At 46.4% G+C, this 26,956-nt stretch overlaps 1 protein-coding gene across 3 annotated transcripts; it reads right to left on the bottom strand.

Annotated features, from left to right (window-relative positions):
- On the bottom strand, window positions 1–25,420 carry LOC149353631 (uncharacterized). Of its 3 annotated transcripts, XM_089577373.1 has the most exons (14): window positions 25,387–25,420; window positions 23,744–23,796; window positions 22,567–22,770; window positions 21,946–22,107; window positions 20,413–20,504; window positions 17,698–17,863; window positions 14,748–14,920; window positions 14,083–14,153; window positions 13,154–13,270; window positions 11,887–12,365; window positions 8,414–8,540; window positions 6,538–6,677; window positions 4,621–4,968; window positions 1–258 (listed from the first exon to the last, which is right to left on the bottom strand). In XM_089577373.1, the coding sequence occupies exons 1-14, from the start codon at window positions 25,418–25,420 to the stop codon at window positions 1–3; spliced, it is 2,424 nt and encodes an 807-aa protein (XP_089433499.1). The 3 variants fall into 3 exon arrangements, with proteins under 3 accessions (XP_089433499.1, XP_089433500.1, XP_089433502.1); XM_089577374.1 differs by lacking the exon at window positions 13,154–13,270; XM_089577376.1 differs by lacking the exons at window positions 22,567–22,770; window positions 23,744–23,796; window positions 25,387–25,420 and having other exon boundaries at window positions 8,399–8,540; window positions 21,946–21,984.
- Window positions 25,421–26,956: the final 1,536 nt, after the last annotated feature.

Raw genomic sequence — 26,956 nt, 5'->3', positions numbered from 1 at the left:
TCAGTCGATATCGGCGGCCGTAGACTTGGTGGGTATGTTGGTGTCGGTCAGCCCTGTCTCTTGTATTTTGGAGATAAGTAAGCGCTTCTTGCGCATGGGCGACAGTGGCACCACGCACACCGTGATTTCAGGCTTGCCGACGTGCAGCAGCTGTTCGACTTGGGGCCGCGACAAGCCGTCCAGAGAGGTACCGTCGATCTCTGTCACCACGTCTCCGGGAAAGACCATCTTGTTGTTGGCGCTCAACACTTCTGCAATCTGAAAGCGGTAAATAACGCTTTATATAGAAAGCATTCGAAGCATCGGAATGCCGTGTTTCCAACTGCGTGCTTACAAAAACAGAAATGTCAACAGTGATCGATCCCAACACCAAATTCCGGCTAACATTCGCTCTAAATTTCAGTTGCGCTCCAAGTTTTTTAAGCCACTGTGATTCTAGCTGTCAGTGCGAATGCACATTTTCAGCAGCACGTGGCTCTGATGTTATGTCAGTTGCATGCTCGCAGAAAGCACAGGCTTCTCACGACGTATTGCCCATCAGCACTCTGAGCCACGGTACGCGCATATTACGGCAATAGCTGCTATTATTCGGATACAACTCAAGAACGAAGCGGCTTTTCCCCAAAAAAGGACCCCCCACCCTTCCAGCCAGGTTAGAGGCATAGGGAAATAGCAGGAGACCAGTGCGCAGGCGCACAATAACCGGAGGGAGGGGCGCATTGTACTGCGCCTGCGCACTGGGCCCCCGCTATTCCCTTATGCCCGTAACCGACACTGTCTCTCCATTCTAAAAGTCTCTATTACGTTTCTTCGACCGCTATTTGACGCCGTGCTGCAGTCAACTGCACACGTTTAGATGCTTGGAAATTAGAAACTGCGTTTTAAGGAGTATTCTACGTTGGGAGTCATAATCAATGCTTGCGATGATTGCGCGCTCCTTCATACACAAGAAAATCACGTCCGGACTTCATGGTTCTTCTTCAGGAGCGCAAACACAACGAGGATGGCGGAACGCTGGAAGTTGAAGAAGTTTTTGCGATTGTTTCAGACATAAGGTAATGATATATAGCAGTGATCATTGCGGGCTTAGCAGTAGTAAATTACGAGCTCGTTCTTGAGTTTACAAATCGTGACGTGCGTGTTGCCGTCAGCAGCGCAATCACCTGCGCACACATGTCCGAAGAAATGAAACTAAGCTATAAGATGCAACCGTGAGGCGTTTCTTTACGTGAACCTGGCCTATCTATCTGGCGAAGTTTCTTCTCCTGAGAAATGCGGGGTGATTCTTGTTTAAACACCACGAAGTTATGGCCGGTGCAGAGAGTGAGGACGTTATCAGGCGTATATTACGTATACAAACGCTGTTGCTACCAGAAGTTCGAAATACTAAAAGCATGAACAACCACCACAAAAGAATCAGTAACCGGCATGCCCCTGTCAAACGAGCATTCCGAAGGCCGTCGAACAGGTAGTCTATTGACTCAAAGGTCACTGAGCGCTGCTACGCGAGCGGTTTCGATGGACACCGAGTCAATATATACAGAGTTAACAGAGCAGAGTGGTTTGTTGAGCGAGTTGGTTTACCATATTGAAATATACCTGCGCTTAAAAGACACGGACTGAAAGATAGAGACACACACACACAGCGCTGGACTTACAACTGAATTTTTATTCGGGAAACACTGCTCTTTATACACACCAGCCGGTGATAAAAATGGAAGATGGTAACACCCGGATGATAAAAAATCGACAAACTGTCTCGTCACATGTCCAGTCCTACCTTCCCTTTTGCAAAAATGCCCTTTCCTTTGATAGTAGTGAAAGGGACGTGCTACTACTCAACTTTCTGCCCAATGTGACAGAAAGTTGGCTATCCTGTTGCGAGATCAAAACAAAGTTGATGGCGTAAAAGTGTTCCGGTTTGTGGATGACTTTTTAGTGGTCTTTAATCACCTTGACGGTATTTACGACTCTGCTGTGCAAGAGCTACTTGCTGTTTTTAGTAAAACCCTTAACCCACTAATAATCACATATGAAGAAATGAACGAAGGCACGATACGTTTCCTCGATATCAAGCTGTCACTGTTGCCTGATGGGACATTTTGGATGTACCAGCCTAGAGGTAACAAAGGTTTGCTTCCGTTCAGCTCTGCACATTCGAAATTAGTGAAGAGCGCAATCGGGAGGTTATGTTTTCAAAATGCGTTGAAGAAATCTTGCCCGGAATTAGTCAAAGAAAGTTTTGAGCAGCAGGTGGTGAGGCTAAAGGAAGCAGGTTATCCGGATCAGGTTTTGGTGTCGGTGGCAAAAAGCCTGCTAAAGAAAATAGGCAAAAAGGGTACGGTGCCTAGCAAGGAGGGAGCAAAACAAAAGGAGAAAACGGTGGTGATTCCGTACATTCATGGGGTGTCCCATAATCTTAAAAGAATTGCTTCAAAAGTAAAAACTAGGGTCGTTTTTTCAGCCCCGGACAAATTGGAAAACTTATGCAAAATAGTAACGTACCCAGAAAGAAAAACTAAGGGGTGTAAAAAGAAACACCAAGTCCCCATGGTCGCATGCGCAGAAGGAGTGGTATACAGGTTGCCGCTGACATGTGGCAAAGCATATGTAGGCCAAACGGGGCGATGTTTGAACGAGCGGCTCCGTGAACATCGGAAGAACATGGAACGGAAAGGCGATGGGAATTTGGTTGTTCATTGTCAATAGTGTAAATGTGTACCTTCCTATAACGAGACGAAGATAGTAAGCAGGAACCGTGACCAAACGGCGCGTGAAATAATTGAAGCCATGAGCATAGCGGACAGTGGGGTTGCATGCGTGAGTAGCACGTCCCTTTCACTACTATCAAAGGAAAGGGCATTTTTTCAAAAGGGAAGGTAGGACTGGACATGTGACGAGACAGTTTGTCGATTTTTTATCATCCGGGTGTTACCATCTTCCATTTTTATCACCTGCTGGTGTGTATAAAGAGCAGTGTTTCCCGAATAAAAATTCAGTTGTAAGTCCAGCGCTGTGTGTGTGTGTCTCTATCTTTCAGTCCGTGTCTTTTAAGCGCAGGTATATTTCAATTAACAGAGCAGCGCGGAAATCTTAAGATTTCGAGGACCTTCCAGCGGTGGCTGCATGCACTATCGGACGCGTGCGCTCGCAGCAACGTGCAGGGGGATAAAATCAGAGCAGAATCATTTTTGAAAAATACGGAACTTCAAAACATGTAACTTATTTTCTTGAAAAAAAAAAGGCAGCACCGGACGAAGAAACACTGGTAACACTACAGCACGCGCAGTGCCGTTGTTGCAGGTGACACACAAACAACCTGCACCATCTTCATCAAAAGCGCAAGAATGCTACTCCAGCTTGTCCAAGACAACGAAGTTCATTTCGGGAGTGATTAATACTAGTCTAAGGACTCAAGATTTTGCTCTTAACCTTTTCAGGTTAAACTTGTATTGTTAAACTTGTGTTAAACTTGTCTTCATTCCTGGCATGCCTGCAAAATTTTTGGCGGCGACGGTGGCGCCATAAAGCCGTAGTGTGAGATGATGGAAATTCTCCACGACGATCGAGTTTGCCATATAGCAGTGGCACAACTCCTTCGAGTCTCGATAGCGATTGACAATCTCGAAGGCTCTCGACTCGATAGCTTTGTAAAGTGCCCGTGTGGCATGGGTATAAGAATTACATGCTACCCCACCCATAAATATCTTGAAGGAAGTACCATCCATTACAAGTTAGGCAATTTCATTTTAGATGTGACATTCTGTGATACTCCTTTTTGCTCAAATTACCCGAGGGTGGAATGTTTTGTCACCGGACATCATTCAAGCGAACTCTGTTGATGCGCTTGCGCTTTAATACACTTTAAATGCGACGAAAATCATGACTTAAAACGGTTCCCTGCATATACGTTGAACCTAGGTCAGGCCACATTACGGATATCACGCTACGGTTGTCACAACAGTGCCATCAGGCAAGTGCAGTGCTTACTTATCGCGTCGAAATTAGTGGTCATGAAACAAAAAGGTGAAGCTCTCAGTTATGTACACCACTCTGCTATAAATTCAACCGCAAAACCGGATGCGGAAGCTACAGTTCACGCGTACCAGTCTATTATACCGTCGTAAACGCTCTCCGAAACTCTGTAGCGTACTCCTCTGTGCTGTTCTGCTGCAGTTCTGCGCTGTTCCTGTGCTGCTCTGTCGCCGTGCTATTTTGTCGCTGTGCAGTTTTTTCACTGTTTTTTTTTCGGCTTGCAGTTCTCTCCGTGTGCGCCTATATCGCTATGCGGGTTTTTCCTGTGCTATTTCGTTGCTGTTGCTTTTTTTGTGTGTTCGGTCACATCACGCACTGCTTACCGTTCGCTGTTTTGTTGTTTTCTTTTTTTGCCCTCAGTTCGCGCTATGAGAGGTTGAACTTATAAAGCCCATAGCAAACAATTCAGGACTGTCTACAGCCCATAACTTAGGTAATTGTGACAGAGCTCGAACGATAGCCAAGACGCCGGCCAGACTTTGACTCAAAGTGTAGCTTCTACTTCAGTGCAGCGAATGGTAAAAAAAAAAAGGCACGACTGGCCATCTCGCCTCCGCACTTGCTTCTGCCTCTTTGGAATCTCACCAGGAGCACAAAGCACTTGGCCGATTGCCTGATTTTGTCGTCGGCCACGTCGACGTCGAGGATGCCAATGCCGTACGGCTTGCCGCCCATGCAGTTGAGCGCGGCGGCTTTGATCACTGCGGTCTCGCGGGGTATGGTGCGCATAACGCCCAGCATATCCCGACGGCTGGTCAGCAACCGGTACGGACTGGAGGACATCACCGACAGCACCATCTGGTCGCCGGCACTGCTGATGATCTTCTTGATGCGGGGCAGCGGGGCGTCCGCCACCGCGATGCCGTTTACGTGCAGAATGAAGTCCAGCGGCAGCACCTTGGACAAGTCGGCGGGCGTTCCTTTCGTCACTGCCTATAGCCGCCGGGTACGGAGAGAGCGGCGTCCGTCAACTTTCGCGCGGTTTTGGCAAGACTGCACATATCAGTGAGCCAGAACCTGGGTCCGCTTGTACGAAGCCAATTCGACAGTCTAGTTACCAGTCTTGTCTCATTCGCAGCCAGAACCCTCCGTTGGTTTTGAGGAAAGGAAAGGTGCATGATTACCTCACTTTGCAGGCGGACACTAAATCCTCAAGAGAAAAGCGTACAACAGCTGTATCTTACCGGTACTCACCTACGGGGCAGAAACATGGAGGCTAACAAAGAGGGTTCAGCTTGAGTTAAGGACAACGCAGCGAGCTGTGGAAAGAAAAATGATAGGTGTAACGTTAAGAGATCGGAAGCGGGCGGAATGGGTGAGGGGGTAAACGCCGGCAAATGACATCCTAGCCGAAATCAAGAGGAAGAAATGGGCTTGGACAGGGCATGTAATGCGTGAAAGCAAGATAACCGCTGGTCCTTAAGGGTAACGGAGTGGATTCCAAGAGAAGGTAAGCGTAGCAGGGGGCGGCAGAAAGTTAGGTGGGCGGATGAGATTAAGAAGTTTGCGGGGATACGGTGGCCGCAACTGGCAAATGAAAGGGTTAATTGGAGAGGCATGGGAGAGGCCTTTGCCCTGCAGTGGGCGTAGTCAGGCTGATGATGATGATGATGACGACCTCATCCTCGATCTGACGAAACAAAAGCACACGAACGACGACTTTAGCCACAGGCTAGCGCGCAGTCTGTCCTTTCCTTCGTTCGCGTTTCTCAACCTCAGTAGCGCAGAAACCCGAACCAGTAGAAGGACAAATACGAACGTTAGCTGCCAACGCGAGTCGGCGTTCGAGTTTTCTTTTTCCTCACAGCGTAGCGGTGGCGTCCGCCTACAAAGTTCGGCAGTCACGAGCCTTTCCTTTCCTCAAAACCAACGGAGGGCTTACAGTGCGAATAATATAAGACTGGAAACTAGACTGCCTAATTTGCTTCGTGCAAGCGGGCCCTGGTTTTTACTAGCCGTTGTCGAGTTTTTAAGCGACCAATACGCCAGTCAAGCTTAGATAGCTGCGGACAGTACGATGGAATAGGCGTGCTTATCTGCTTGATACAGCGGCATAATTCTTGAGAAAGCTCGACGGAACAATGCTCTACAGTAAATCAGCGTTACGAAAATTATCCGTTACGCCGCCGAGCTCAGTGGAGGCGTTTTTGATATGATCGGATGCTGCTGCCCGCTGCAGAAAAGCTGCTGTCCGCAGCAGAACCAAAGTGTCGCTGTGCTAGCAGAGCTGGAATACGCATGTGTAATCGAACTTGCAAGTCATTCTGGTGACTATTAAAAAAAAAAACAGAAGACGCCAGTTTATTCGCTTCATCCAGCTTTTGTATCTTCGTCTGTCTCTCCACATGCCTTCGCACCCTAACGTCAGCCGCACTGACTTCCTGAGCTTGTATGGAAACTGCCACTTCTGGTGGCAACACCCAGGGTCGTGGCGCATAAAATGCGCGGATGCTTCGACGCTGCCACAGAGTAAAATGCGAGCTGTGAAGCACAGAGACTCACATCGACGTAAGTGAAGGTCGCTTCCTCTCCTTTGACCCGCCGCAATGAGAAACCGAAGCCCCAAAACTTGAAATACTTCTTTTTTCGGTACAGCATCAGGTCAACCTTATCACCGACCGCGTTCTCTTTGGTCTCCATACCTGCAATGAACGAACGCTCGTTTAAGGTTGCAGCCAATGTTAGATTCACGCAGCAAGCCTTTTACACATACAGGCAAACAGGAGAGACATGGGAGAGGCCTTTGCCCTGCAGTGGGCGCAGTCAGGCTGACGATGATGATGATGCAAACGTTCGGCGTGTTAGTAATCATGAGTGCTAAGACTTTTTCATGTTACTTAGCCTTTCATGGTGACTATTCATGTTCATGTAACGCCGTTCAGCCGACGTGCGCACTGCCATCGAGCTGCCGTTAGCAACCGTAAAGTGTCGCGAAACCAAGTTCCAACATTTATTTACTGCTTTGCCTCAATGCTTATAAAATAACACTATTTCGAGTCGTACACTTTTCTTAAAAAATTCAGGGGGCACTTTGACTGTCTAAAGTGCGTAGAGGCGAAAGCGTTTTCCGCACCACTTTCAGTGCTTCTGTGGCACTGGTGGCGTCACATGTAATTGAGTACTAATTACTAAGTGATGACAAATCACTAATTAATGGTTAATTACTGATTAATGTCTGAATACTAATTAACTGCTAATTAAGCTTAAGCTTCGCCTTTAGGAGTGGAACGCGACAGCGTGTTGTAGCGCTGCCAGGGAGTCCACGGAACGCCACCACCCGTTCGGCGCGATGCCTTGCCGTTTCAACGCAACGGTTTTTGAGGAAAGGAAATGGCGCAGTAAATCTCTGTCATCTCGGTGGACACCTGAACCGCACCGTAGAGGAACGGAGGAAGTGGGAGTGAAAGAAGAAAGACGAAGATGGCCCGTAATGAAGAAAATGAAAATTGTATTTGAGGAAAGAAAATTACGCAGTAACTGCCTCACATATCTCGGTGGACACCCGTCAAAATTCAGGGGGGGGGGGGGGGGTGCACTTTTTTGACCTAAAGTGTGATGACTGATGTGTGGTTAAGATGTTAAGCTTCGCCTCTAAGAGTGGAACGCGAGAGCGTCTTGCAACGCTGCCAGGGAGTCCATAGAACGCCATCGCCCATTCGGTTCTACGCCTCGCTCGTCGGTAAATTGGTTTTTGAGGAAAGGAAATGTATTTCTCTCTCATATCTCGGTGGACACCTAAACCTCGCCGCAAGGGAAGGGAGGAGGATGGCAGTGAGCGAAGACACCGTATTCACTAGACGTGCCTTTGTTCATTCCCAACCATCGAGCTGGCATGGCGGAGTGGATAGCATGCTCGTCTCGCTCTCCGAAGACCGGGGTTCGATTCCCGAGATCGACCAATTTCTTACTAGGTTTTATTTATTTATATGGCCTGACTACAGAAGTTAATTAGGCTAATTGGGTAATTAAGCAATTAACTAAGCTCAGTCCCACTTACTTGGAGCATCACTATATGGTCCCTTCAATTGGTTGCATGGTTACTAGCCAAAGTACAATTGGCCCCGTTTGAAATTGGCGCACTGTGACGTCACGACCGTTTCGACCAACTGAAAAGCGTGACATTCTCTGTCTACAACTGCTGCTTACAACGATGAGACATTAAAGGCTTCCGCCTTAAAATGGCAAGCCTAAGATTCACAGTGAAAACATGTTCCACGTCGGTCACGAGAATGACGTTTTTGCCTCGGTTATTACCGAACTCTGGCGACTCTGTGTGCGACAGAGTAAGATTATTAAAGAGTCCACCTTGCCCCAGAAGTTATATAGCGCACAAGCGAATTGCAAAGTGCGCGCAGGCAAGGACCACGGCCGCACTTACTGCTCAAGGCGGCGCTTCGGCTCATGGACTGGGGAGAGTTCGCCTGGTAGTCGATGGCTGTGGAGGTCTGCCCACTCGTCTCCATAAAAGAGTCAGATACCTTAATAGCTGTCTTGCTCGCCTTCACCTGCAGTGGAAGAGAGATCCGCAGGTTTCTGAAATTTTACCAAAATAGCCGATGCTGAAACTGGACAAACACCACCTCTCTACGTCCGACACTTTTTTTCTGAAGTTCTATGTGAACACTTTGTTCGAGCGCCCGCTGTTCTCATCACCTCTTATTTGCTGACAAAAAAAATTAAGAAAAACATTTCTAGTGACCCTGCCAGGTCATATGGGCGCAACCATGTGCATAGCGAGCTCTCAGCCTTTCTGAGAACAGTGATCTTGGTAACTTGCGTTTTGACATATTTCTACGGACAGACTTCATAACTAGTGATAAGACCATTTTTTTTTCTGGGTACCTAGCATCATGCGTGTCGTCGAAAAAAATCGATCGCACGATCCTTCGAGGGGCTTACCTGAAAAAAATTCAGGGGGGGGGGGGGGGGGGAAGGGGGCGCTTTGTTGACCCAAAAGTGCGGTGAGGCGAAAGCCTTAAGCGCAGTGTTGCTGCTTGTTTCACTGATGTGTGGTTAAGATGTTAAGCTTCGCCTCTAAGAGTGGAACGCGACAGCGTCTTGCAACGCTGCCAGGGAGTCCACAGAACGCCATCGCCTATTCGGCTGTACGCCTTGCTCGTCGGTAAATTGGTTTTTGAGGAAAGGAAATGTACCTCTCTCGCATATCTCGGTGGACACCTGAACCTCGCCGTAAGGCAAGGGAGGAAGATGGGAGTGAACGAAGACGCCGTATTAGCTAGACGCGCCTTTGCTCATTCTAAACCATCGAGATGGTATGGCGGAGTGGTTAGCGTGCTCGTGTCGCACTCCGGAGACCCGGGTTCGATTCCCCAACTCGACCGATTTCCTGCTCGGTTTTATGACTATAAAGGTTAATTAGGCTAATTGGTCTTTACCATTGTTGCAATGCCATCCATCATGTCCTGTCACTCACCTGTCAAGGGATGGAACGCTCTAGAATGTTCGACACAATGTCTATGAAATGTCTAACCATTACAGATGGTTAATGATAGTTAAGCATGACGCACATTTCGTGATACTAGTTAATGTATGGTTACTGATAGTTAACGTGACCTTAACTAGTACACTGATTAATTAGTGTTAGTTAAGGTACAGGCACAGTACACAGTCCTATATGCCACTTCTTAACTACTACTAATTACCAATTAGTCATTTAGTCCTTAAGTACAATGATATAATCATGAAATCACTTTATATCATGTTTCCATGCCTTTCGATTGCACCCAATTAAGCATCGATTGGCTATTTATTGACATATGCCCATATAAGGCATGCATCCGAAACGCGGACACATTTGCTATCACGTCTTGGTCCCGACAGTTTGAGGCATTAAAGGCATTCGCTATATTATTTGAGACTTCGATGTTACGATTTATAACCACAGTGACACTCCGCGCACAATGAAGTCTCAGTAAAAAGTCCTCAGGCCGCAGGGTTTGCATTTGAGCAACATATATCGTCCGGCACTTAGAGCACTCCAGGCCCTTGACCTTGCTTAAGTTCCAGTTTGAGCTTGTTGGTCCGTTTGCAACTTCAAGGAAGGGAGCGCAAAAAGACGAGGGCAAACATAAATGACGGAAAGGACCTGACGACACCTTGCCCTGAAGGAGACAATGATCTTCTTCCCCTCCGGAGGCTCGGAGACTTGTAATTTCGGGTATGCTGTAACTTCAACATTACACGCCTCAATGCTAATCCCTGTAGTCAGAAGACTTTTGACCAAGGTTGTCTATGCCTTTGCAAAATAAGCTAGTTCGCTTTCTGTAAGCCTGGGTAGACTGTTAAGGAGGGAAAAAATGTTTTTTTTTCAATAGAGATGGCGAGCGGAGTCCGAAAGGGTTAAGGTTCAAAGATTACCTTTGATGCGCCTTGAACAGGAAGGGTCCGCATACGTATTGAAGCTGAGCTGGGTGTGAGCGCGATTTCTTCCCTAATGCAAGGACACAATTTACAAAGACAGCTCTCTGCGAATGCAGTCTCTCCACGTAGTGGGTGATAGAGTAATGCAGAAAATTTACAGAATGATATCTTATGGGCGGCAAGTGTCTACAAACCGCTAGTTGGTATTTCGCGTGTTATTCCGCAAGGTGCGACATTTGACTACGAAGACAAAGATTTCGCGGAAAACGTCTCTTGAACGGGCTATTTAGACCTTCACACTGAGCTATAGTCGTAGGACGAGCAAAAGCTGACTCCGAAATTAGAAAAAGAGTGCACGGTTTTTCTCCGCAGTGCAGCTGTATAAAGGCCCTTTCCGAACTTACTCGAATGAATGAATTCCTTCCGCACGTTTCTTAAATCCTCCTGTCCCTGTATAATTCATGAAAGGCAGACTCACATGGTTACTATTTACCAATTCAAAATCAATTACTAACGTGTAAGAAATTAATGCTTTGTTTAATAAAGATACTTGGCAAACATGTATCCTGCAGCTCTTAGCTTCTTCGTGTATACAGGCAAGGCCATAAAGACTTTAATGTAACATATATTGAAATCTAAGAGTCGGTCAAACAATAATGATATAATATGTGCCTTGTCCGTTTAATCTGAGCGCCGAGGTAAAATCTTCATTTGAAAAAAAACCTGAGGAAAATAAAACTCTTCTGTATATCTCTTAAAGAAAAGGATGACATATATTTGATGTGTGTTTATCCATAGGCGACCAATTTGAACTATTTCTATAAGGCGCCTCTTTGAGGAGCTATGTATGTCAAAGAGACATTCGTGCGCGCCGCATGACCTTTCATCAATACATACTTCATAAATCAACATATAGTTTGAGTGCCCCCAGGCTCTATTCGCAACAAAGCGTTCTAGAGCGGAGAGATTTTTTTTTTTTGCTAATTCCTCGAACGCCAAAACTGAACTAGCTGTCCCAACCATGAGGGTACTGCTGAATAAATACATGACATACTTGGAGCTTCGATTCCGTACTTTTCAGAACTTAGCAGTACGTGTCAAGATAAAAATCATTCAAATTTGGCTTAGTTATTTTTTCCAGGGTGGTTGTGTGTCTGTCGTGAACTTCGTAATAATAATTCATGGCATCGACTCTGTTCTTAAAATATTAATCTTGGCTGCTAATTACTCATACCTCCGAAGAAATCTCCGTCGCAGATATTTTCCGCGCAGCGCACAGTGGATGCAGCGGAGGAGACGGAATTTGTGCAGCTGCCATGGCTTGTAAGAAAAACTCCATCGTCAAAGTACTCCGTATATCTTCAAACCCGACACCCGCGGAGCAGGCGAATGCATCGCAGGCTGTGTGGGAAGCCGCAGCGAGCCTAAGAAACCACATCGCTTAGCCGCCAGCACCCAGCACTTTAGTACCTTGAGCATAAGCTTCTTGAAGCTGGGTGAAGCGTAGCAAAGCAGCGGTTTCTGGCTATCGGCGCTCACGTCGGTCATCTCTTCGATCTGCTGGTGCTTGCGCTTGTCCTCGGGATCTCCGGTCTTGCGGTCTTTCTCGGCGTCGCTGTTCATTATCTCCGCAATGCTGGGGATTTCGCACAGGTCTGTCTTGGTGTACAACATCTGCCAGTTGAACTGATCGAAGAACGGGTGCGTCTTCAGGTCGCTGTAATTGCGCGAGCCGAGACGCTCGACGGGGTTCTTCTTGAGCATGCGGTACGTCATGTCCTTGGCTGGAGTGGTCGCTGAGTGCGGATGTTCCTCGGCCCGCGGCCACTTCAGAGGCGACGTGATGATTCGTTCCCGAAGCAGTTGTTTGGACTTTCCCCGGAACGGTACGCGCCCCGTCATCAGCTTGTACATGACGATGCCCGCAGACCACCAGTCGGCGGCACGACCTGGGTGCAACAGAAGCACTGTCCACGCAGGTACTGCAGATTGCCGATCAGAAAAAAAAGTAAAGAACTGAACTCGCGTGGTCAAAACTAAGTCTGCTGTGTTTGCAGACCTACCCCCATCGTGATCAACCAGCGGCTGTATCGTTTTGCTTCCAAGAGCGTGCCTAGTGCTTCAAAAACCAATCGTGGATACTGCGCCTATGGAGGTGAAGTGTTAGACATCGTAGACTTTGGAGTAGGTTGAAAGTAATCATGGACACCATATAGTATTGAATGTGCAGCCTTACATATACACACATTCTTTATTTCTCTAAACTCACATCTAAACTCGCCAACTCGAAGCTCTAGGATCGATTCCGTTTTAGTTGTTTATCGATGCAGTCTCATCCTGATATTTGCTAGCCTGTCTGGTTAACTCAGCTGATATAGCGACTCCCTTGCTGACGAGGTACGTAGTCAGAGGCACGAGCCCAAAACCTGAATGATTTTTTCTTTGCCTGCGATTATTTCATAGAGCTGCGTAACCTTACTCTGAAACCTTTTTATTGTGCGGAGGCGTAATAGATCGTTTATAATTAAATCTTTATTAGAAAGCTCCTCCAACTCAGGGTATTGCCCTGAACCCGTATGACCCAATAGCTTTCGGACGCAAGCGTAAATTAGTGCACTTCTCGCATACGACTTACGGGCCACGGATGGCCTAAAAATGAGTTTTATTCTTCGCTGTGTGCAAAGACAAATTAATGAATCACTTTCTTTGTACCAGGTTATCAGTAGATAAAACATACCATAAGGTCTCCTCTTGAGGATTTCAGGAGCCATGTAAGGAATTGTGCCTGCCGACTCGCCGTCGTGGAATTCGAATGGAGTTCTCCGAAAGTAGCCTCGCAGAAGTCGTTTAGCGACTGCACACGATTGAAAACGTACAGATGATTATACAGAATTCCATAATGTGTTTCAACTGAGAAATGTGCATCACGTTGCCTTTCATCAAACTTTTTTGGTTTGGTTTGGTTTATTGGGGTTTAACGTCCAAAGCAACTCAGGCTATGAGGGACGCCGTAGTGATGGCCTTCGGAAATTTCGACCACCTGGGGTTCTTTAACGTGCACTGACATCGCACAGTACACGGGCCTCTAGAATTTCGCCTTCATCGAAATTCGGCCGCCGCGGCCGGGATCGAACCCGCGTCTTTCGGGCCAGCAGCCGAGCGCCGTAACCACTGAGCCACCGCGGCGGGGCCAAATTTTTTTGTAACATCAAACTCGGCGCAACATGTCGCCTAGAAGAGCAGCCACGGTGCTGGTCTTTCAATGGGCGCTTCGGCACCTTGCTCTTTGAGATATGTAACAAAAACTCCGCTCGTAAAGTCATCCTATGGGCAGCACAACAAGTACATCAGTGCTGCAAAAAAGCAACTTACATAAAGAAAATATCTCCAAAGTCATTTTGAATATAGCAGTCAGGAACTGAGCAACTAATATTTCATTTTATTAGCATAGTAATGAGGTAACTTCTTAGAACTGAAACTTCAGCCAGTGGCATAAACATCTCCTGAAAGCACGCCATCGCCGTAAATATGCTACTTCTTTTGTTCTTTCACCAAAGAAGCCCGTCCTGCGTGGAGCTTGTCCATTAGCAACACAAGCTGAACCAAAGACTATCCTATCAACATTTTTATCTATAATATTCAGAAAGAAACACAGTGCCAACTCACAATGACCGTTGCAGACTTTAGTTGTGTCAAAGTCGATGACCTTCACCCGTCCGCCCGGCAAAATGAGCATGCTGCAAAATATGCATTTTTTTTCTTTGTTACACTCCCTCCTAAAGAAAAACCCTGACTTCTTGGTTCACATAACAACATGAAGCCGAATGCATTAATCTACACCAATACTAGCCGTAATGACCTACGGCTTAATCGAATTAAGTCGAAAACTACACGCCGACAACAGCTCAAACTACCGGGTTATCCCCACAACAGTCAGCCCATTCTCAACCTCCGAAAGAAATCTCGGCAATATTGGGCCAATAATATACCTACATTTAGAGCAATCAGTTGTACATCTAAGTGCACAATGTAATATAACACGACCCCACAAGTCTCAACCCATAAATCCGTTTGATGAGGCTTCACAAAGTGAACCTAAAGGCTCACCGATATGCCACCTGCCATCTCGTCGTACGTATCAGTTTTTTAGACATCCAAGTCGTACGGCGCATGCATACAACGACGAACGCTATACAAGAGTCGCACTACGATAGCTGAACGCCTGGACTGCCTGGACCTCGACTATAGAGTAGGGAATAAAGTTCAGTAGCTTTCTCTATTGTATGCGTCACAGATGTCATCACGTCATGCAGGAGCCCGTGTATACTCACTTGGACACCTTGACATCTCGGTGGAGGAATCCGCGCAAGTGCATGTGCTCCAGAGCGAGTATCAGCTGCGCCATTATGATGCGCACCGCCTCGATCTCCAGGTATTCCTCCTTGGTCACCACGCGCATCAAGTCCAGGCCAGCGATGTACTCCATTATGGTCACGTACGCCTCCTGACCCGACGCGCGCACAAGCCTTAGCCAAAACGAGTGCACGCCTCAAGCCGCCAGTGTTTCTGCTCCATTTCTTCACCAACTGAGCACGCATTTAAACCAAAATACATAAGCATTTGGTACACTTCAGTGCTCACGAGTGCAGGCAGACACGTTCGCGCACGAGATCTAACAGAATTATTGTCTTCGGTTCAGCAGTGGAGGGTACATGTTTTCAAGGCGTCACTCATACAATTTCCTCTACTGTTTCACGTCTCGCTTTTTGTAGAGACACTGCACTACGGAAGTAAGCGACGAACCGCATACTTTGCCTCTCTCCTTGACCTATAGGCTACGAAGAAAGACATCGGAGGGCAGTTTACTAATGACCCTATGTGGTTACCTCACCACGAAGTGATGATGCTACCGCGATACCATTGTAGAAACTTCTGCTTTCACAGTTGTGCGCGGACAAACACATTAACGGACTACGTGGCCTCTTTCATTTCTACTCCTGTTCCGAGCGACTTGCTGGGAATAAATACATTTATTTATTTATTTATTTATTTATTTATTTATTTATTTATTTATTTATTTATTTATTTATTTATTTATTTATCAAATACTGCCAACTGCCTCTTGGCAGTCAAAGCAGGAGTGGATACATTCTTCTTGAACAATTGCTAAGGTGAGTTTAACAGCGGCAAAGAAAGAAAACATGCTATTGACAATCAGCCACCAAGGAATGTGCACAATCAAAAAACACAAAAAAAAAGAAAGAAGGAATACACTTTGAAAGGCGGACGCAAAGCAAGAAGCGTTGTAAAGAAATACTTGCTGCATCATAGATAAGATGACACGGCCGTAACAAAAGATTCAACTGAGGGCATGTCAGCTACTTCATAGGGTAAGGCGTTCCACTCGGCTGTGGTTCGTGGAAAGAAAGATGAACGGTAGGCGTTAGTTTTAACCTGCGGCATTACAATTGTTTTGCTGTGCTTGCCTCTCGTTTTCCTGGATTCGTTGAAGTGCATGTAAGTATGAAAATTTATTTTGACATGGTGGTTGACAATACTGTACATCATTTGTAGGCGGTGTAGTTTACGGCGCATTTCTAGCGACGGGAGCCCAGCTCGTGTTCTCAAGTTTGAAACAGAGATACTTCTATGGTAAGCGTTAAAAATGAATCGAAGTGCTTTCTTTTGTACCCCTTCAATGTGATTGATGTTTTTCTAAGTATGAGGGTCCCAAACAGTGTCAGCGTAATCAAGAGTTGGCCTAACGAGTGTCGTGAATGCTGCAAGTTTTGTTGCACTAGTGCAGTGCCTCATGCGGTGCTTTAATAACCACAGCTTTTTTAGTGACGCCGACACAACACATTCAACATGTGCGTTCCACGTTAATTTGGAGTCAATTATAATACCAAGATATTTGAAGTCGTCAACCCGCTTGACATCAGCATTGTTAATTTTGTAAGTATATATTAACGGTTTTTTCTTTCTTGTGACCATCATGTGTGCACATTTAGAGACATTTAGGTTCATACGCCAGGATTGACACCAACTGTTAATTGCAGAGAGGTAATCACATAGCACAATTTGATCTTGCACAGATTCGATGACCTGGTACACGATGCAGTCATCGGCGAAGGACCGGCATTGTACAGAGGAATCCAAAGACAGGTCATTTAAATAGATCAGAAAAAGAAGAGGTCCAAGGACAGCACCTTGTGGTACTCCGGATAATACAGGGACAGATGAAGAAAGTGAGTTTTCAATGCAGAGATACTGTTGTCGATTAGATAAGTAACAATCAAGCCAATTCACAATTTGTTCATTTTGCAATACACTTTTTAGCTTAAGTAATAACCTTTTGTGACAGACTCGGTCAAACGCCTTTTCGAAGTCGAGGAACAGTATATCAATTTGCCCACCCCGATCCAAAGCTGCCATGAGATCATTAGTAGTGTGTAGTAGTTGCGTAACCGTGGATAGGCCAGGTCGAAAACCGTGCTGTCCCTCAGAAAAGAAATTATTATTTTCCAGAAAACTGCTTATATGCTTAAAAATAAAGTGCTCCATTACCTTGCTAACGGTTCACAGGAGCGAAACAGGCCTGTAATTATTGACACTAGCCTTATCTCCAGATTTGTGAATAGGGATGATCTTAGCCATTTTCCAATCATCGGGAATGGTAGCTTGATTCAAACTCTCGTTGAATATTATGAGCAGGTATTTCGAGCACCATTCTGCGTACCTAAATAGAAAGTTGTTGGATATTTCGTCTGGTCCGGCAGATTTTTTTGTGTCTAAGTTTAACAGTGACGAAAAAATGCCTTGTTCCGTAATAAAGAGGTTCGGCAGCTCATATTTTGGGCATACATATTCAGGACTAAGATTGTCAGCTTGTAAAAATACGGAAGCAAAATACGCGTTGAAAGCCTCGGCAATACACTGAATATCACTGGTCTCGGTACCGTTCAGTCTGACTTTGGTCACCGGAGCTTTTTTGTTTGTTAAATGCATCCAAAACTTTCTTGGCGCGTTTGTAAGAAAATGGTGCATCTTAACGTTAAAAAAGTGGTATTTGGATAATTTTATTTTATTTTTAAGTTCAGTGCGCAATGACTGTAGCCTTGAGCGAGTGGTGCAAGAATTGAGACATCATCGCGTCCACCTGCAGAAGTAAACCGGCTGTCCTTGTACACTTGTTGCCTTCGCCGTACCTATCTCTACCGGTTGAATAAGAGTCCCCCGCCTGAGCATATATGGACGACAGGTATTGATCGTGCGGCTCACCTTGACGCAGAAGCAGCAGTAGTACTTGACTAGGAAGGGGTTTCGGATGACGGACGCGACCACCTTGTCCATGGCAGCCTGCTTGTGCCGGCTGAACCGATCCATGTTCACCAGCTTCACCGTCGCCACGAAATTGGCGGGACGATAGTTGGCCAGGTATACAGCCCTGCGATGTACCAACCAGATTTTTAAAAAAATTAGTATCTGCAATCCGTACTCTAAAACAGAACTCATGCTAACACGCTGGAGATGCCTTTTTACTTTGTAGCTACTTGTCTTCAAGGACAGCTTTGAGGCAAAACCAGATCAGCATTGCACGATGTCGTTTCTTGGCTGACTGAAGACTTGCAACTGCTTCAAAAGTTAACACTAACCGGAAAACCACGGAATACGAGACAAGGTTGGAACTCTTTGGTCAGACTTTAATGCATGGACTGAATAGCAAACACCAGAACTTTAACGACAAAGCGGCTTCATGCCTTATCATAACTTCCGCGATGTGGTGCTTGAGTGCAACCAGCACATGTTAGTGCACTGTACGGCTGCCCGTGTGGATCAACTCAGAAGCGGGAAATGGTTCGGGCTCAGGTTCGTATTGTTCGCATTTTTACTTGCTCCATTGGCACAACAAATCAGAAAACTTAATTATTATGAGACTGGAAGCTCGGTGATGCGAATTTCCGAAAGCTCCAGAAAATACTCCTTCACCACGATTTTTCACGATCAGAAACAAACCGGAACGCTACTGTTCGTTACTTTCGGGTACAGAAGTGCACGATGTATTCTTGACCATTATTTCCTATATTCCGAAGGCAGTCACGACACCACTAACTTTCCGGAGTACTCGACCCATCGCCAAACACCGAAACAACTTCGCGTTACGATGCCAACAGTTGCTTCAAGTCCGCAATTGACTAAATATGCTTAAGACATGTGCGGTACTCAGACCTCGAAATTCTTCTCACGTTGTAGCCACCAAGGCCAAACGGTCCTCTGGAAGCTTTACCACGGGGGATTTGACTATATATCCGCACTTACGGAAAATGATGGGAGTGGCTAGCGGGAGATTGCAGTACTTTCCGTTATGGTCGACTCTGGCTAACTGCTCGCCTTCATCCAGAGGTTCGTCGCTTCTTTTCATCAAAACGCAAATAGAAGGTCCAGTACGAAGAATAACTGAGGCAAATGAAGCAGAATAGATGGGCGGTGAAACTTTCGTGCCGCTGCAGTGTAGACACTGCATAGAGAAGAATTCAGTGCCTTACGATAAGTAACGACAGCCATGAGGACAAGATAGTAGGCTAACTTTGAAATAGGAAATCACAGGTCAATAAAGTGCACTGACAGAGGAATATGGTAGATAAACCAACGCAAGAACTGTACCGGACGGCTAAAAGGGCCATTAGAAGGAAAACCTTGCTAAAATTCCAACCGAACAGGTCTTCTTTCTCGGGGCAGGTGCTTAATAACGAAATGTTGCCAACAAAAAATAGGCGCTCAGACGACATGGGCTCTTGCTGTGTGCAAGAAAGGGAAACGATGGAGCGCATTCTCGCAGAGAGTGAGGCCGTCCAGCCCCCAGTAGGCGAAGACACCGTAGATCTGCTTTCGCCCAGAAAACGTTATATTTTTTTTAAGGCAGTAATAGGAGAATATTTGAGAACTGAGAGAAGGGAGCGAAACAACAGTTTAGCGAGGCAGGGAAAGCTGTGACCTCAAGAGGAAACTGCTGCCCGTCCGTCCGTCCGTCCGTATGCACCCACCTCACTCCAAAAAGTGTTCACTCAGCCTCGATTTTAAACTAACTGTACATGACCCATTCTGGCATAGAGATTCTAGAGATTCATGTCATATCACAATACCAACCTGAATTGTAGCACTGCGGCTCTACTTTGCGTGAAAAAAAAATTCATCGACCAATTAATGGAGTAATTCTTTCTGGGCTCACAGGACGTTTTCATGGGCTGCGTTTAGCTCGGACAGGTGTTCTTGACGAGCAACGGCCGCTCGAGAAGCCCAGAAAAATAGATTTTGTGAAATGACGCTACTTTTACCATTAATTCATTTCCTGTTGGTATTCTATCACACTTATCTTCTGGGTACACTGCCTGGAAGACTACTGACAAAATGCGTGATCTATAAGCACCAAGGCTGTCTTGAAGACAATGCTATGAGCACGTTACACTAACATATCTTAAAGTAACTAACTAGTCACTCGCACAGGGGTTTGATGCCGACTATTTTAGAGCGCAGGTCTTAAACGCCTTTTCACGAGTTGAACGGCGTCCCTCGCCGTCGCCCTCTGCGTAATCAGAGCGTACGAACAGCACAGCTGAGGATGAAAGAGAGCGAACGCGGAGCGCAGCGGATGATAAGAGTAAGGCGCTAGCTAAGAGGGCGCGATGATGAAAGCGTAAGAAAAGGATACGGTGGCAGCCAGAAGACCATAAAGGAAGGACATTTTACATGACTCTGCGAAGGCGACCCGCAAAGAGATGGCGCCAGAATGAGCGCGCTGCCGTACGTTCGCCCGAGGAGAGGAGAGGCATTGGCGGACCCCTGTGCGCTGCCTAAGCCGAAGCCTAGAGCCGGACGGACCGTTTGCGGCCGCCTATACGATTCAAATGCCGCACCAGTTGCGCTCAAAATTCGCAATTCCTTGAAAAGCAGGCGTTGGCCATTTTTTTACTGCTCGTGTAGTGCATGCGTACGCACCCAAATCCGCCAGCCCCAAGCATCTTCATATTTCTGAAGTCGCGCATCCGGGGAATAAACGTGGCGAATGGAAGTGGTTTGGCTGGGTTCAACTGCAAAGTTAAAGGAAGGAAATGAGCTTTGGAAGAATTCCTTCGCAGTTCAGCGGCACCGGCATGCTTTGCGCGTAAGCTCAACGTTGGGGTTGCGGACGGGGTCTACGCTCACTCGGAAACTGCTCGCGAAAACATTTTATGTAATTGCCACCCAGCATTGACAAGGGAACGCCAAAAAGTAAAAGACGGCATGGCAAGTTGCTTCGGCTTGTTACATGCGCGCCCTGTTGCTTTCTGCCGGCGAGCTTGTTTTTGTATAGCAATATAAAAGGACACTGTCCCAAACAAGCAATTTACTGATATGAGCAGACCACTGAGACCCTTCTTTATAGCCAGTATCGGATAACTTATCTTTTGTTGACAAATTATTATGCTCACACGCGTCTCAGGTTGCCGTTAGAAATAGGAAGGCATTTATTTCCCAGTGTACAGTCGCGCCCATAATGTTTCGGAACATGCTGCAGCGATCAGACTCCGTTTATGTCTAACCTAGCAAAAATTATGAGGTCTACTGCATATACATACCGACAAATTCCGTTAGTGCGCTCGCGTATCAGCCCAAGAAACCATCACATTTTGTTTGCGGAATGCGTGAGAAAAGTTCGAACGGCGAAGCCTGCTCCGTGTTGTTTAATCCACCCCCCCCCCCCCCCCCGCTTCCCCCTGTAAATGAGTTGTGTTAATCTGAATTATTGAAAAGTATCGGCAAGTAAATATACGTTCATTAGAAGCAACCAAGATATTTTCGTTGGTCTCATTTCGCTCAATATTCGCTTTAGCGCATCTCCTTCACGTCCTTCACTCAAAATCGAAAGAAGGACCAGCTGTCCTAATCGCTAACATCTTCATGGAGGCTAACTACTGAATAATAGAGGCACGCAAATACTAAAGCTTTTGAATACAAATGCAATATGTAGTGTGTTTTTATTCACGTCCGACTCGAGAACCTACCTGCGAGAAGAGCCTTAGAATATTCGCTAATGGCTAAATAATAGGACATAGTGCGATTGCTACACGTGAAGTTTTATGTTATAACGATGTTCCACGAGAAGCTTTATTTTCATTCAGACATTCGTGATTTGTGTAGTGGTCTTAGTTTTACTATGTAGAACACACGTAGGCACTCATTCGGCCGTATTGGCCGTGAAAGTATTTTTAAATAGCTTCCTTGCAGTGAAATGCAGTGCAACTTTTTCCAGCTTAGTTCTAGTCGATTGCTCAAGCGTACTGTTCAAAAACTACCACGCTGTTCCCATTCTCTGTGGGCTGAGCATCTGGGGGCAATTTCATCGAAGGCTTGCATTCTTAATTACCTCTTACGTTGTCTCTAAACAGCCACGGCGTTCCCAAAGCACTGCAGCACGCTTTTGCGAAAACTCGTTCGAATGTATGGCGCACAGGTGGTCATCCTTAAGTGTACAATATACGAGATACTCACCCGTTCAAGCTTGTTGACAATAGCGTCGCCGATGGCCATCCAGTCCGTGACGGGGACTTCGGCAATCTTCTCCAGAGATGTAGCAACTTCGCCCACGATAATGGTAAGTTTGCGTACAGTGGTGCCGAGCTCTTTGGCGACGTCAGTATTTTTCTTTATGCACTGCGTGATAAGTGGTGTTAAAAAGGGTTTAGTAACAGGTGTCCTGCTTATTCAGCCAATTTAAGTAACAATGGTTCGTAACAAATTGCTCCTGCAAGTGTCACCACTGGCCATTAAAAATAACAACACTCAGTACAAATTCTCACAAATTCAAAATTCCTTTATTTTCTAGCCAGATGTTTTAAAGACAGTGACAGGCAAGCAACAAAGCCATGACGTTAACACGCTAACACTCATACGCCTGTTAATGGAAACAGCACTACCTGTCCACAGTCCACACAGTCCATAGTCAATCGCATTGTAATTCAGCGAACTTAGCTGAAGAACCGGAATAGGCGTTTGCTCTGTAACACAGCACTTCAGTAGAGGATTTGATAGTAAGAGGCTCCGTCACGTCTTTACAATACAGTTCCGGCCGCTACGGCCACTTTCCGCAACCGTGGTACGCTACTCCCCTACCATGTTGTGGAGACCGACCAGGTTCTCGACCATGTCGCGGACGTCCTGGTACGTGATGACCTGCTTGTTGAGCTTGAGAAGGCACTCCTGAGCGTGAAGAACGACCTCCTCCTGGCAGAAGTGGGACAGCGGATCACGCATCAGAGACACCTTGCTCTCGCGCTTAATAAAGAACTCCAGCAGCACCGTCGCCGTCTTCGGAATCTGCGAACGGACGAATCAGCGGGGCATTCATTTGCCGCAAGACCGAATACTACCGGTAAGAAAAAAAAAATTTCACAGCGGTGAATCCGATAAGGGCTCTGTAACGCGAATGACTGTGAAGCAGCAGGCACTATCTGCGAGCGCTTGCACACACGACAAACTTTCTCCAACCGGAAGGCTGCACGTTTTCATTGCTACGACGTTACGCCATTTGCAAGGTTCCGGTATTCGGCACATGCTCTTCCCTGATCCGCGTGCGTTTTAAACGCTCGATATTCCAGTCACATTGCGGTTGTGTTCTACATTGTCTCACCGTTCTGTGGCGCATGTAAACCAGGAGTCGGACTCTCAGTGCTGCTCGGCCCTAAGAGCAGTTTGAGAAAGCAGGCGTCGCGGTTATTTCACTCCGGGCTATTGCGTTTGAATGTATACAGCTCCTTGTTCGCTGCTTACCAGCTAGCTACCTGTAGTCTGATGCGCGCACAGCACACTTCTCTTATATCGTTAATTACGCAAGGTTCATTTGCGAAGAAAACATAAACTTACGACTCCGTTTGCAAACCACCACAGACCCGCTTCATCAGTTCACGCTCGAAACTCTCAGACAATAGCCTGTTGAGTAAATTTCGCCTGCCGTCAGGCAACATTGCATCCATACACTAGGGTCAATTACTTCGCGTTCATATGCACAAGTTCACGTAACACAAGCCACATATGGGCAAAGTGTGCGAGGTTTGTTTGGTGCCAATATTACGAACCCTCATGCACAGCAGTTCCCACGCGCTCCTATTCATTTGTTGACGCTTTTCTTTAACAACACTGCATGCAAGTGGCTCACATGCACGAGGAGAATTTTTAACTTGCCCCTATTTTGATTGGATGACTCAAACAAAGCACTCATTTAATCACGCATATCTGCGGCAGATTCGAATATCGCTGCAAGCGAAGCCTCCATCACGTTACCAACACGTACCCTTGGGTAAAGCGACACGAGCATCCTCGCGGAAGCCTTCCGCTTGTCCAAGGCTGCGAAGACCAAACACGAGAACGCAACCGTTGCAGATCACTTCCGAAACAAGGCCAGAGTTAAAATCTCAAGCGTCTTAACCAACGGCACGTCGTATTTCTTTTCATGAGGGGCTTGCGTGCATCCCAATTTGTTCGCGTTAGCGTCTCCTCAGAGGCCGAATGCTCACTCCAGTCTATACGTTGACTATACGTCTATACGTTGAGGAGAAATTCTAGAGGCCCGTGTACTGTGCGATGTCAGCGCACGTTAAAGAACCCCAGGTGGTCGAAATTTCCGGAGCCCTTCACTACGGCGTCTCTCATAGCCTGAGTCGCTTTGGGACGTTAAACCCCATAAACTAAACCAAACTATACGTTGACCGAAAATTTGAGAATTCCAACATGAGACGGAATAATGACAGAAAAAAATTCCTTTACATGAAATGAGAAGATAACAGCGGACAGTGTCGAGTGCTTAAATGATGGGAATTGAATGGTCTAGATCTCTGAGATCGACCGTTTTCGATATGTCCTCTCTGGACATATATATCTCTTGTAATCTACAAATTGGCGAAACCGTATACTTACCCGTGAAGACGAACCAGTATCTCCAACCTGAGCTAGGAACACCAGCATCCTTACCCTGACTTGCGAGCGCAAATTAGAGAAAATAAAAAATATGAATGGCCGTGTGCAATAGAAGTTGCGTCGATGGAGATGATAATGCCCGTGGCCATTTCGTTTGAAAATAGGCTTTAGGAATACCGCACTCCTGTTAGGGACGGCAGTAAAGAGAACGCGGAAATGAAGTCTGCTACCACTAACCGCCAAATACGACTTCTGCACGTGGTGTCTCCTGAAGCCAGACACTAGCACTAATCCATTGGCCCGCTAGACTGTATAGACGTCTTGCCGATTTCGCGAGATCGCCGGCCACGGTCACAAGGAACCTTCGTAATTGGCACCACATCGTTCCCTGAACCGGAGCAGTCACGTGTAATTCCTTAAAATCTTGTTGGCAAGGTACATTAACCTGGAAAAGCCCTCAAAGCTTATGAAGCTCTGTACCCAATTAAATTCTGAGTTATTAAAGACAGTTAGATAGAAACCTTGGTCTCTCATGCATGTGCACACAAACAAAACAGATGGTATATGAAGCTTCAGAAAAGATGAAAACAAGTTTTTCTGCATTCAACGCTCCACTTCTTTTCTTTATGCGTGATGCTTGAGACACAGGATAAACTTTCGCACATTTATTGTAGTTGATAGACGACGAAAATACAATACCTGCGCTCAGTTAAACTGGTTGATAAATACCTGGAGACGTGGTTTCATACACGTGCAGTCCTCCGGCTTTTGTTAAGCTAGGTGCGGGATATCACTGGCGCACTGATTAAACTCAGTACTCATGCACCAGCGCAGAGATTCAATACTGCCACGTCACCATAATGGATTAAAAAACAAACAAACGAAGCTGTAAAGGCATAGTTATGAACCCTACCCCGTCATCGTAAGGAACACAACCGAATTTTAGAAAAGTGACGCTTGGGGGTGTGCTTGGGCCGCAGAGCCCGATGAGACGTTCCTATGTGGACAAAAAGAACGTACCAGGCTTGTCGGACGATGGTGCGGCGCTCGCCATCCTGTCTACTTTTTGTGGGCAGGGATCCTACTAAAGTGGCACCAGCGGGTACAATGGAGGCGTCCGCGAGAGAGGCGTCGGTCAGCGTTGCGGCCAGGTTGAAAACAAGGTCGAACTCGCTATTGAGGAGAGGCAGCTCCGACCCGCGTCTGATCTTCTTCTTCGTCTCCCCCAGGGCGCGACCTGACAGCACGAGCAGTGGCCGCATTCTTCATCTTCGTTAATTGAATTCTCATAAAATTTCAGCACAAAATATATATATATTCCCTGTGTTCTTTTTTTTCTGCAGGGAGATGCAACGACCCCAAATTAAGCGATTGCGGCTGTAAAGCAGAATGAAAACTATATGCTATTGCATATAATCGCTTAAGCAACTGGCTAAAGGCGACGCAGACAGAAGTACGAGTATACTAGAATGAAAGGGAAAAAAATTCAGGCCTTCTCTGTTGAGGTGAGGCTTAAAGGGATGCGGCGGTTTGAGAAATATTCACGCGATAGCTTTAGAGCGGACGTTCGAAGCAAAGCCCGATCTCCTGTGACGAAAATACGGATTGATCGAGAGGATCTTGACGTCACAACCACATGTTCACGCGCGGTTATTCAAACACCCCACAACGATCACACAGTACAACAGTGATGACGCCACCACATAATTCCTCATTGGTCTGCAGGGTCGCTACGTGATTCCATCGCCCTTACGTAGTGCCTCTAAAGAATTAAACGCAATAGACCGATTTCACAAGCAGTTGCGATACGCCTCCACTACCGCGATGCTCCCTGGGAGTTGTACTCCGACCGGCGGTCGCGCGGGCGTGGCGTATCCTGCACGCCCCTACAAAAAAGTTTTAGGCAGTCTATAGAGTTTCTATAGACTTCTGTCTATAAAGTCTATAGAGTGTCAATAGACAAAAGTCTATAGGCAGTACAAATTCCATAGACAGTCTATAGACAATCTATAGATTTATGGCTATACACTTTTAATAGATTTTTGTCTATAGACAGTCTATAGACTATGAATAGACAAAAAGTAATATCTATAGGAAGTATATAGAGTCAATAAGAAGTCTATAGACTGTCTATAGACCATTTCTATAAGGGCGCGCCGCTAGCAGTGCTGTTTACGTGACGCGGTTTTCCGCGGCACGTATTCTGGTTTCACAGGACAGCCGGTTTCAAACTTCTTAATGTCATCCGCCCACCTAACTTTCTACCCCCCCCCCCCCCCCCTTGCTACGTTTGCCTTCTCTTGGAACCCACTCCGTTACACTTAATAAGGACCAGCGGTTATCTTGCCTTCGCATTACATGCCCCGCAGAAAAGAAGAATGGTTCACAAAAGGAGAGCGTTGAAGCCGGTCAGAGTTGAAGCTGGCGAGAGAGAGAGAAAAACTTTATCATGGCAAGTGTGTTTAGACCCCCCTTGGGTCCCTGGACCACCGCACGGTCCCACTCTACGTCGTAACGTTCATGCGGTGTTTGTCCATGACGTCGGCACCCCGAAGCACCGCAGCAAGCTGCGATGGCGGGTCCGGAGACG

The sequence above is a fragment of the Amblyomma mixtum genome, chromosome 3, assembly GCF_055824585.1.
Source record: "Amblyomma mixtum isolate Tamu chromosome 3, ASM5582458v1, whole genome shotgun sequence".
Lineage (NCBI taxonomy): Eukaryota > Metazoa > Arthropoda > Arachnida > Ixodida > Ixodidae > Amblyomma > Amblyomma mixtum.
Note: the sequence above shows the minus strand (reverse complement) of the source record. Positions and strands in the feature narration are given on the sequence as shown.

Bases quoted from the DNA above. Each gene is read 5' to 3' on its own strand.
- LOC149353631 (XM_089577373.1), bottom strand. From the start codon at position 25,420: ATGGCGAGCGCCGCACCATCGTCCGACAAGCCTG. The intron at 20,505-21,945 runs GTGAGTATCTCG...TTAACTTTGCAG, and splicing joins TTGTCAACAAGCTTGAACGG to TTGAACCCAGCCAAACCACT. The intron at 8,541-11,886 runs GTACTAAAGTGC...CTTCCACTGCAG, and splicing joins TCAAGAAGCTTATGCTCAAG to GTGAAGGCGAGCAAGACAGC.